Here is a 13,078-nt window from a genome sequence, read left to right as displayed (position 1 = left end):
TAAAAGAAAGTGTTACTTACTTAGACCATTCAAGCATAAGGTAATTGAACACATTCACAAGTATTCAAAATTTCCAAAATATCTTTGTTAATGAAATCAAGTTGTGGGACCATTACCCAAAGTATCATAAACACAACAAAAGAAGCATCATCCAATGTGTGTAAAATCCAAATCAAATCAATAAATCATAAAGATAAAATCATTTGAGAGTCTGCTTATGCCTTGATCTGAGCTAAACCACTATCACGTAGCCACCATCTCATCTCTCACATGTAAAAGCAAACAGAAAGGGGTGAGTGATAAACATAATCCTTCTCTCTCTTGATGCACAATCATGCATATGGTAATTTCACAATGATGTGGCATGATTTTCTTATCATTTACATGCAGTTTATGTAAGAGCATGCATCATCCATGCCCACCCATTTATTAAGCCAAATTTCATAGTACTTCAACACTTACCATGATAGACTATATGTTCAAAGTGAACAATATTATGATGGTTGATTGGGCTATTAGACCAAGGATGTTATAAATAGTATCAAAGTCACTTCATGTATCCTTTTAAATGATGGTGGGAAAATCCTTAGCGAGAACATTGAGTCCTATAAGAGAATGAATATGACATCCCCAAACAAATCCCACATCAGTAAAGCATGAAAAATATATTAGGTTTATGTGTGCATCCCACGTCACTTAAGGATATTAAGACTAGTTAAATAGTTATGAGTTTCTTAAATTGTCAAATCATGTTTTGAGTTATAAAACTCAAAAGCAAAATCATAATAGACTATGTATTCAAAGTAGAAAATATCTTAATAATGAGTTGGGTTATTAGACCAAGAAATTACAAATGATGTTAGAGGCACTTCGCATGGTCTTTTAAGTAATTGTGGGATAAATCTCAACGAGGATACTAAGTCTTGTAAGGGAATGAATATGACACCACTAGGCAAATCTTACATTGGCAAAGCAAAAGAGAGATGTTAGATTTATATGTGCATCTCACATTGCTTAAGAATGTCAATATAAAACTAGTTAAATACCCTATGAATTTTTGAAATTATCAAAACACATTTTAGATTGTAAAACTCAAAAGTAAAACTATGTAAATAGTGTGTCAAAAGTAGATAATATATTGATAATGAATCAAGTTATTTGACCAAGGATATTGATGCATGCCCTATTGCACAGTCTCTAAGTTTATTACCTTCCTTGGTAATGCCCCTTTGACTTATTGCTTCAAGAGGCAACCCCCTATATCCTTACCTTTGGCAGAATTTGAATATCGTCAGGGAGAAAATAATTAAAGAAATCGTATGACTAACTTAATACTTAAAGACACATTTATTGATGTTCCAAGACCAATCAACTTTATTTGTGATTATAAAAAAATCATATCCTAATATATAAAAATAAAAAAACACATGTACAAAGCGTGAAAAAGTTATACTAGTTAATGATTTCACCCTAATGTAGTGTTTATACATTTCTAATAGAACTTGTTTAATTGAATTCAAGTTAATTTTATAGATTAGAATGCAGGGAAATTTGTATGAAAAGTTATTGAAAGACTTTTAAAGCTTTCATGAGTGGGATGAAAGTTTGGATTGGATGACTCTGATTCAAAGAAAAACAATTAAAGTTTTGGTCACTAATCGGCATCTTTTTAATACAATAAAACTATTTACACTCATTTTAAATACATAAATATATTTATACTTACATAAATAATCATATGATTAAATAATTTAAATTAAAAATATAATAATATATAATCATTTAATAACGCATATAAATATGTATATAATTATATAACTAAAATAAATACATATAATATTACGTTGTTTAATAACCCGAATAATAATATGCAAGCATTCTCTAAACTTTGCGTTTGTATCACATCACTAAACCTAAATTCGTCAAATAACATTAAAATTAAAAGGGAAAGTATTATAAAACCTCTTGATATATCATATATTATTTTACATAAATCCTTTAAAATTACAAAAGAGGGTTGAAAATTAAATTAATAGAATATAAGGCAAAGAAATATAGTTTTAAAATCGTGTGGGATGAGTATGATAAAAATTGGCAAAGTTATTTTCCACGTCATACAATCGCCAACCTCAGACATAGTCCGAGGTAAGAATTAACAACTTTCATCTCTTAAATTTTCCTTTATGAATTTACATGGAAACCTAACAGGAATTTACATTTCTCACCCTCAACTTCCCCCACCACATAGGGATCAAACAGGAGAAAAATTATGTAACCAAAAAATCAAGACGGAAAAAGGCACAACCAAACCCCTCTAGCTCTCGCTTTTTTTTTAATACCAATCTTGCTTCCACCAACCCATTTTATACAAGTTGGAAAGCAAATCTAATTTGATCAAAAATATTAATTCCCTATAAATGGTGTTGAGATCTCAAAAGACTATTACCATTACATTTACAGACGATGTGTTGTTAATGAGCCAAGTCCTCGCTCCCCACGCCTGCACTTGACTTGTCAATCATTCGTACATTGTATTGTTTGTATACTCTAGCCCTGTTCTCTGCCCACCACTGCTCTGCTTGTTTCTCACTAAAACGCTTCCGACTGCATTAACATATACCATTACAGTCGAGGTTAATTAAAAGTTTATTTAATAGAGAGGACAACATGCTAACTTGAGACGAGTGTTACCTGAAGCGAACTCGCTTAAGATCCTTGATGCCTCCCGAGAGGGAGGTAAGTGTTATATATACACCAGGTTCATCTTGCTCTACCCATTCATTATCATTACGTGATTCACTTTCTTTCGTTCTGCTCCCGTTTCTTGGTGCTGCTTCCAAATGTCCCTGTTTGGTATGACCAGAACTGCGAGTACTGGCAGTGCTAGACCCATTAGAAAGCAACTGATTGTTTGATCCATTGGACTCCAATTCTGGAAATGTTGTTTGAACAGCCAGTCGATCAAGCGAAACATTAGGTGTATCGTTGGAAGCGGGACTGGAACCAAAAGAAGTGAAGGTAGGTGACTTGATGTTCCGTGCTGCTCCCACTGGAAGCTTCTCAGCCATGTCCTTTAACTATTCATCATGAAAAAGAAATGTTACTGTCAATATAGAGGAATCCAGGAAAGCACAAGTACACTCAGTAAGCCAATGAATTTCACTCGCAGCAACATAGACTTGATGTCACTTGATGAAAATAGACATTTTTCTTACTTGGGCGGTCAGAGACTTGATAACTTCCTTTGCTGCTTTGCATTTTGCAGTCTCTTCCCCTGCAATTGCTATTGCCTCCTTCAGCTGTTTAGTTGTCCTTTCAAGCTCAACTTCTTGAAGCTGTGCTTTGCGAGTAAGATTCTCCACCTGAGAAACAGATTAGTCGTCATGCAAAAATAAAAAGACAATTCAGCAAAGTTGAAAATAGGCATGATATAAAAGAATACAGTTTTTATGCAGTTTTTAGGCCAGAGATAAAGCCTAAAGATCCCTCCAAAATTTAAATGGCTAAATTGAAGGCATTAAATGGTAAGTTGTTTCAATCATAAAATTGGGCATTAAAAAACAGTAAAGAAATTAGATCATACAAAATAAAATGGAAAAAGAATACAACCCCAACCAAACCTGATACTTTTCCATATCTATGTTAAACAGCTAATATTTGGCTCAGAAACTATTTTTAAGACTAAAAATAACCCAAGTTATACTTAAACTGAATAGTGGACTAAAGCATCCCAAACCTAAAGCATTTCAAAGAGTAAAAATGATCTGAAAATTTTATAAGATGCAAGAGGGAACACAGACACATTCATTCACACAAATGCCACCCCATCTATCTCTACAACTACTATAAAAGAGTGTGAATGCACCATTTATTATTGGAATAATTTACCCAGTTTACCCCAACAGAGACGATATCAACCATAAAATTTGAAAGAATGTAACAAACCAAAAATTTATTTTAAACTAAAAATTTAGTTTTAAGACTAAAAATAACCCAAGTTATACTTAAACTGAATAGTTGACTAAAGCATCCCAAACCTAAAGCATTTCAAAAAGTAAAAATGATCTGAAAATTTTATAAGATGCAAGAGGAAACACATACACATTCATTCACACAAATGCCACTCATGTATTTCTACAACTACAATAAAAGAGTGTGAATGCATCATTTATTATTGGAATAATTTACCCAGTTTACCCCAACAGAGACGATATCAACCATAAAATTTGAAAGAATGTAACAAACCAAAAATTTATTATAAACTAAAAATTTATTTTTAAGACTAAAAATAACCCAAGTTATACTTAAACTGAATAGTGGACTAAAGGATCCCAAACCTAAAGCATTTCAAAGAGTAAAAATGACCTGAAAATCTTATAAGATGCAAGAGGAAACACATACACATTCATTCACACAAATGCCACCCATGTATTTCTACAACTACTATAAAAGAGTGTGAATGCACCATTTATTATAGGAATAATTTACCCAGTTTACCCCAACAGAGACGATATCAACCATAAAATTTGAAAGAATGTAACAAACCAAAAATTTATTTTAAACTAAAAATTTATTTTTAAGACTAAAAATAACCCAAGTTATACTTAAACTGAATAGTGGACTAAAGCATTCCTAACCTAAAGCATTTCAAAGAGTAAAAATGATCTGAAAATCTTATAAGATGCAAGAGGAAACACATATACATTCATTCACACAAATGCCACCCATGTATTTCTACAACTACTATAAAAGAGTGTGAATGCACCATTTATTATTGGAATAATTTACCCAGTTTACCCCAACAGAGACGATATCAACCATAAAATTCATCACTGACACTAGCTAATGAATCCATTTTCAAAAGTTATTCCTGCAGATGTCAAGCACCATGTGCACAAGTTGAGTCATTGACAACGAAAATGCAAAGTAGAAGCCAGCATGTCTGCAAATCATTCTACCAACTTGTTCCATTGCCTCGCTACATTACCATAGAAGGGTGACTAGAAGGGAACAAACAAAAACATTAGAAATGATACTTACAGCTCTAATGTCCACAATCCTAGATAAACCCAAAAGTTCCATGATTTAGATCTCACTTTGGAAATAAAATTTTGAATAACTTAGAACAAATGAACAGACAAAAAGTGAATGCTAGTAACTATATTAAAGATTCAACAATCTTCTCTAATTAAAGTAAATGAAAAAGATATAAACACTTCTCACACCAATTTATAGAAAGGACTTTCTCCAATAAAATTCTAAAAGCAGTATTCTTCATAAATATCAAAATCAATAAGTTGATGCAGAATTAGGGAAAAGTTTATACCTGAGCTCTTAATTTAATAACCTCTTGGCTAAGGCAATCATTGGTCCTTTTTGTGTCATCCACAACAATCTTTGGTGAGGTAAGTCCTCCCAGTGTTGGGGTTGGAGTTGTTGAACGAGGTGGGCTGGGTCGTCTTGATATTGGCGATGTTGCTCGAGAAACAATTCTTGATCCAGGAACAGAAGCCGAGAAGAACTTCTTGGATGACCCAAACATAGGATTGAAAGATTTAGAAATATTGAGCGCTCCCCATTGGGAGCTTCCATTTGGAACAGGAGATACACGACTGCTATTAAATTCTAGTTTCTTGTTTCTCTTAGATCGGCTTTCTGCTTGCTTGAAAGATTCCATTGAAGAAAACCTTGCCAGTTGTGCACGAGACCTAGAATCCAACTTCTCATGATTATCAATAAATTCATTAGTACCTTGATTGATGCTTCCTCTTCTACTTAAGGAGGACTGTGACAAAGCATCAGTGTCAACAGCTTTTCTTAGTTTATTAAAACAATTATCACAGACACGATAAGGTTTGTTGGGATTAGGTGCCATTGAAGCCTTAGGGGACTTTTTACTGCTGCATGAATGACAAAAAACAAGTCCACAATTATAACAATTGTGACGTTTTCTTTTGAAATTAAATGGCAAGCGGCAACCAGAGCACATGGACTGATCGACACCTGAGACCCACTTATGAAGGCAGATAGCTGCAGTAAAATTAGTACCACAAGCTATACTTTTGACCTGCTTGTCCTTCAGGGCTTCCACCAATGATGGGGAGTTTCTGTCATCTGTATCCCCATGACCTAATCGACCATTTGCCCCCTTGCCCCAAGTGTAAACTTCAGTTTTTGAAGTTAAAACTGCAACATGATAAGCACCACAAGCAATCTCCTGCACAAAGTTCTTGAAGAGTTTCCCTTCAACCCGTGTGGGAAGCTTTCCATCAGCATGTGGATTTCCTAGTTGACCATAAACAGGACTGCCCATAGTGTAGACATGGCCTTCTGTTGTAAGTGCAACTGTCAAACTATGTCCACAGGCAACTTGACAAAAGTTGGGTTCAACAAGAGCAGCAACACAAGTAGGCACAAGTTTGGCTTCCTTGTCACCATGCCCAAGTCGACCTTTATCTCCATCTCCCCATGTAAATAGCTTCCCTGGGGAGCAGTTGCTTAAACTTGAATTCCCAACCATAACCTCAACAACAGCAGCAGTATGCCATACACCACAAGCTGCTCGAACTGTCCGGAGACCCTTAAGAGATTCCACTTCTCTTGGAATAGAGCTACTTTTCCGATCTCCATGGCCCAAAACACCAAATGTACCATCACCAAATGTAAATAATTGGCCAGAAGAGGTTACAACGATTGTATGCCAGGGTCCACAAGAGATATATGAGACATGTATGCCCTCCAAGGGCCCATTTACTCTTTTTGGAACCCAATGACTTACTTCATTACCATGACCAAGAAGACCAACATTGTGAGTCCCATCACCCCATGTATACAAATCACCAGACAGTGTTACAGCACAAGTATGATACTCACCACAAGCAACAAGCTCAATGTTCATGTTACTGAGAGAATCAACAAGCTTTGGATGCAAGGCATCAGAGTCTACACCATGCCCTAGCCTGCCTCCCAACTCCTCTCCCCAAGAAAAAATCTCTCCTTGCTTGGTTACAAGGGCTGCATGTCGTCCACCACATGCAATGTTCTGCACATCAAGTACAACAGCAGATTCTAGAGCTTTTGGCAACAAAGAATCCATTTTCAAAGCAAAACAACTTCCAGCTCTATTAGGTCCACCACCCAAAACACCATCCCCAGTGTCTTCCCCCCAAATAAAAACATCACCCAGAGCATCACCATCGTCATGACCAGAACCTTGGCTAGATGAGCTAACAGCACTTGATAGACTTACTCTAAAGGCATCCATTGTCATTGCCTTCATGTGACCATGTACACTATCTGAACCTCCTGAAGATAAAGAATGAACTGAAGCACTGGCAGAATCTGGAGCGAAGAAACCCTTTGGAGGAACAGCATATAGTATCACATCTGAATAGGCTTTATCTAAGCCATTTTTAGGGGGACTGTCATATGGGGTATGAAGGCGAAGGAGACCATCCTGAATTGGGAAAAAAATCTTAAATATTATAGTCTCACAAGGGGAGAAAGGCAGATAAAGAAAATAATTATACCTTCTGCAAGCTATCATTACTACCAAATGGTGAATTCAAAGGAGAGCTTCTACGTGTGTACGTTCTAGGACTATTTGCTTCAGAGGGAATTCCATCACTCCTTGATTCTGTTCTCCATTTTTTATGATGGCTCCGTGAAATCAATGCTTTTAAACCACTAAACCATACCTCAGCTTCATCTTTATCTTTGCAAATCTAAAAATAAAATAAGATCACTAGATAACATTAAAATTTCAACAGCAATAAACTTTTAAACCACAATATGTCACCAGGATAACATTCTACAATGATAGAATCATGTCAAAAGAAAATGCGTTCCAGACGTAAAATAAAAGAAGCTAAAACATTTACCAAATCAAGGGATCTGTCATTATATATAAGAGAAAATGACTGATATTCCTTCTCAGGTCGTGGATACCTTTGAAAGATAGGCTGGAAAAGAATAGACCATGTATGATCAGTATACAGAATAGAAAAATACAGATATTCCAAAGAGAATTCATTGCAATATAGCAAATCCAAGGTATTAATTTAGAAATTAAGTTGTCAGTTGAGATTATCGTGGACATAGATTGCTTTAGGCAACAATGATGATTCATTTACAAATTAATTTGTCTAATTCATTAATAAAAACAAACCATTAATAACATATAGACATGTAAAGTATATATAAGTGTCTGGACCTTGCTAAAATTTTCTTATTAAACCTATAGAAGGGATACAAAAGGTTAAACATATAACAAGTTCTACGTTTGCAAACCTTTAATTTATGTTCTTACTTTGACAAGCTGCAAACAAGTGACTGAATTTCACAAACATGGTAAAAATCAACATAGAGTAACTACTCAAATAAGATGCTTACAGTGCGTTGCCCAGAGATGATCCGAGAAACATGACTCAGTTTAAGGTGCTTTTCCTCTTTCCCAGAGAACCATATTAAAACTGACTCATCCTGAAAGCAATAACATAATTAAACACTCAGATTAGTAGGAGGAACTAATTGACTATTAGCAGAATTAGATAGCAGGAATTGTACTGAAAAACAGCAATCATTGACTAAAGGATATACCTAGTGCATGCAACATTAAAAACAACTATTCAAGATATAGGAACCAAATCAAAAGATTGCATTGGAATTTCACATACAGAAAAATTAATTAGCATAAGAAAGGGATAAACTGGATCTACTGAAAAGGACTGACGCATTTTGGAGAGCCAAAAGAGATAGTGCAAGAGATTAAAGTGGTGTGCTAGAGTCAGTAAGAATCAGATCAAACTTACATTGGAAAGTCGGAAAGGACAAAACTTGGGCTTTCCCCTTCTTCCATACTTAAGTAGGTACGCCCCCTTTTTTAAAGCAGTAATGGCCTGTGGTAAAGATCATCCAAAATCCTAACTTCAGCATATGAATCATATGTGTGGTCAAAAATTAACAAAAAAAGCTAAGAAATCCAATCAACAGTAGCAGAATCATAAACAAAGATGAAAATCCAGAGCATATTCAAATGACTAAACGGATGGAGCCGGCAATATCTAGCACAAAATGAATACTGTAATAAATTTGCGTTCCAGAGTGCAAAAAATAAACAACAGATTGAATCTGCAGAAGAGCCACTCAAGATTTCGAAACAAGACATGGTTCAGCAACTTTTGCTACAGGTTATCCACTCTTATGTCTGTTCTTAGTAAATAAGGAATCCTCATTAACATTATGCAAAGACCAATTCACTAATCAATTAATACACTCCCATAAGCCAGTGTGCTTTAAGGCTCTTATGTCAGTATCTCCATCCACATTTCTTTCCATCGTTTCTTTTCCTTTTAATGCAAAAAAAAAAAAAATGAACACCAAGAAACAACATCTCAAATTACTCCTCATTTTTATTCCCACAGGATTTCTTTGACTTCTGACCTGTTCAAAGATGGCTGCTAGGATTCATGTGCAACATCCACAGAAACAAGAAGGCTGGAGGCACAGGTGGCACAAAAAGGAGCAAGACCAGTGGCAGAAAAAGAAATGAGGACCACCTGAGAAAGAAGAAACAAGTCGCAGGTGATGAAAGGGCAATTTATGGAAATTGTTGGGCAGTTAGAGGCGAAGCAAAATAAGTGAGGAATGGATGAGAGTGGAGGGAAATTAAGATGAGAATTTTGGGAAAAATAGTGAGAGAGAGTCTGACCTCTAACAAGCCAGACCAGTAGGGTGGTTTTGTGGTTGTTTTTGGTTGTGTGTGGTGGTATTATATAGAGCAGCCATCATTCACAATTTCTATAAATGTTTGCATGAAAAAATTCAAACACTACTCATTACAATCAATTCCTCTGTTTATTCTTGTGTTTGCTAATTGTTTTCACATGATTATTGTTGATCTAACAACAGCCTTCATAGAGAACAAACTATACAAGAACAACCTAAATGCAATGTTGTCAAAAAGTCCAGTGTTACGTGCCTTAAACATGATTCAGTATGACATATTCAGTCATACACTGGCTAAATTAATCTATGAATAATTGGTGTATCAGGATCCCCAGACATTGTGACTGATTTCTCTTCATAACAGCATTGTGTTGGCTATGAAACTATCTCTCCCTTCATCCTCCCAATTGTCAAGTTCAAGCCACAAAAGCAGTGCAACAGCAAAAGTTACATCATGTCACAGCTTAGATTACAATGCAAACAACAAAGACAAAAAACTCACCTAACAAAGGATAGTGCCAACCTTATTTCAAATCAATCTTAACTAAAAACTCCAACCCATTCACTGAAGCTACTTAGGCTGCGTTTGGTTCAAGGGAATAATAGATTACTCATAATTTATCTTTTATTATTGACATTACCTTGTTTGGTTCATTAATCTTTTATTACCAAGTTGACAAGGTAAGTAAATAAGGATAACATGATTATCATTTTCCTCTTAGGTATTAAAACATTACAAAGTTAATCTTAATTTTGGTCCAATTTTATCTTTAATAAACTTAGTTTAACATATCACGGAACATTCAAGAAAAACAATATATCAGTATTCTTTTATTACTATTAACCAAACACAATAATTATTTATACATACCTATTTACCTAAACATAGTATAAGTCTTTAAGATAATACATCTTTGTGTTAATCTTCCAGTTTTGGTAATAAAAACTTACTCAAACCAGATGCATCTTTATAGCTTTCTAGTCTATTCTATGTACTTCCCATTCACAGAAGCTATTCACAGTATACTCTATGTACTTAGACTAATCAACCCAAACACATTCTATAGCTGCCTACTATATCTCCCAAACCATAGCTACAAATCAAAGTAACATGTCTATACATCTACAAAGGTCACCGGCTACACTATGGTACTCCTTTTGGAATGAAGTTGTGTTACAATTCATATTTCACAGCCCATTCGATGTCAAATGTTTCCAGTACCATCTTACACAAATACAAGAGTTATTTTTTCACCTGGTCACCGCTTCACAGTTTCAAGCAACAAAAAACAGATAAATAATTAGAAAAAGGACAATAATATTCTAAGTACCCAATCTCACTACTACAACCAAGTAAGAATATCATTCAAGAATACCTGCTCGATGTCTCTCTCAACGGGGCCAGTTTTACTGAGATCCGAAGCCATACTATCAGTCCGTGACACTGTACAAAAGCTTATCAAATCTCCAAATACCTACAAGCTAAACAATCCTAAATTCATCCATTCTCAAAATAAAACCCACCCATCCACTAACCTCCTCGCTCCCAAATGAAACCCTAATCCCACAACATCCTTTAACCACAATCTCGAACTTACTTCAACCATCATGATCACTCACTTCAACTCCAGCTCTTTAACTCAGTTGCATTGACTCCCAACTCCAGAGACCAAAACACCGAAGAAAAACGAAGTTCTCGAAGCAGTTGCGTAATCAAGAATCAAGAATCGAAAACCGAGAACCGATCGGCAAATGAAGTGAAGAGTAGGTGTTTGTTTGGCGAGAAAGTGAGAGAAAATTTTAATTCGATGAAATGATGATCTGATTACAATAGAAGTTGCAGAAGAGAGAGAGTGATTTACTTATATATTGATTAAAGAGTGAGAATTTGAAAGTTTAAAAAAAAAAAAAAAGAAGAAGAAGAAGAAGAAGAGACGAATTGACTAAAAGGTTAAAAAGGGATCATGTTGGAGAATAATTATATGAAATTTGACACTCGCCAATGTTTGTTACTGGCTGGCTGCTGCAAGAGGGAGGCTACTGCTATTTTGTTCCTTTCTTTCTTTATTTTTTTTTCTTCTGTTTGGTGTCCGAGAAAACGGTAAATAGTGCAAAGGAAATGTGTTGGGAAAAGAATGGAAGATTTCGCGAGAAAATATTTGTATCAGAGTTAATACAGATGGTTACATGTGTCAGAGATTCGTTGTGCGAAATATTCTGGGAATTAATTTTTTTTTAAAGAATTTACTTAATAAGTCTTTAAATATTAAAATATAAATAAAAAGTAAATTTAGGTGTTTGATTTATGAGTAATTTTATGCGCATAACTTTTATACATAACTTGTACATAATAATTATATATTATTTTATAATTAAATATTTAAAAATTAAAAATAAATTAACACTTAATCATATAATGATATATTGAAAACCACATTTTCTCTTATCTTTTTTCTATTTAAGTCACCCAAAACTTTTAAAAACTTCATTTCATCCTCTCTTGAACTTTAGTTTTTAACATCTTTTTTGTCCCTCTTCAGCCTCTTCCTTTGCCTAAGCCAATGTCAGTCTTGACCCGTAAACCATTCTCGTATACATGAACAAAGATTTGGATGTCAAAATAAAAAAAATGTCTTAACAAGAAACAAAAGGTGACAGAGGTCTTCGTGAAAGAAGATCCAAACGTTAGTATCAAAAAATGTCTTAGCAAGAACCTAAAGAAGACTCGTCTTCGTGAGAGGAGATCTGAATGGTTTTCATCAAATGTGTTCTAGATGAATGTTTTTCAGATCTTCATCACCGATTTAGACAAAGATCTTCACACATTTGTCACCAATCTTCATCCAGATCGATTCAAACTAATGTCGATCGATTTAGTCTTTTGTCCTTATTACAATTATCAAGCTATAAAATCAATATTTTATTAGCATCGACACAACGATACAATTAGGACTAAATAGAAACAATATTTCTATTATGTATTTAATGTAATATGAACCACGTAATCATGATAATAACGATTCTCTCTCAATATGTGTTCAATAGGAGATGTGTGCAAACCACACGTTTAAGCTTTCTTTGATCCGAGAAATATTTGCCTTACCGATTACATATAATTGTGTCTTAAAATTTCACGTGTTTAAGAGACATGTCGTTAACCAATTAATTACACATATGTAATTTGGTGGCTAAACACTTCGTGATATAGATTTGGAGGGGTAAAATTACCATCATAACATTAGTAGTTGGAAAATTAATTTATATGATACTCAAAATCAAATCATGTGTGGATTTACATTAATTTTAAGAATTGTAAATGAAACTGTTTTTGACAATGATTTAACTTATTTCA

The 13,078-nt window shown here is 34.4% G+C and overlaps 1 protein-coding gene across 3 annotated transcripts; it reads right to left on the bottom strand.

Annotated features, from left to right (window-relative positions):
- Positions 1–2,040: 2,040 nt before the first annotated feature.
- Positions 2,041–11,908, bottom strand: LOC123208302 (PH, RCC1 and FYVE domains-containing protein 1-like). 3 transcript variants are annotated; one of them, XM_044625714.1, is made up of 10 exons: positions 11,263–11,889; positions 11,103–11,170; positions 8,811–8,897; positions 8,392–8,481; positions 7,881–7,961; positions 7,530–7,724; positions 5,327–7,456; positions 3,216–3,362; positions 2,692–3,077; positions 2,041–2,604 (listed from the first exon to the last, which is right to left on the bottom strand). In XM_044625714.1, exons 2-10 carry the CDS (start codon positions 11,151–11,153, stop codon positions 2,472–2,474), a joined length of 3,300 nt encoding a protein of 1,099 aa, XP_044481649.1. In that variant the 5' UTR covers positions 11,154–11,170; positions 11,263–11,889; the 3' UTR covers positions 2,041–2,471. The 3 variants fall into 3 exon arrangements, with proteins under 3 accessions (XP_044481649.1, XP_044481648.1, XP_044481650.1); XM_044625713.1 differs by having other exon boundaries at positions 11,103–11,889; XM_044625715.1 differs by lacking the exons at positions 2,041–2,604; positions 2,692–3,077; positions 3,216–3,362 and adding an exon at positions 4,805–5,000 and having other exon boundaries at positions 11,103–11,908.
- Positions 11,909–13,078: the final 1,170 nt, after the last annotated feature.

This window comes from Mangifera indica, chromosome 2, assembly GCF_011075055.1.
Source record: "Mangifera indica cultivar Alphonso chromosome 2, CATAS_Mindica_2.1, whole genome shotgun sequence".
Classification (NCBI taxonomy): Eukaryota; Viridiplantae; Streptophyta; class Magnoliopsida; order Sapindales; family Anacardiaceae; genus Mangifera; species Mangifera indica.
Note: the sequence above shows the minus strand (reverse complement) of the source record. Positions and strands in the feature narration are given on the sequence as shown.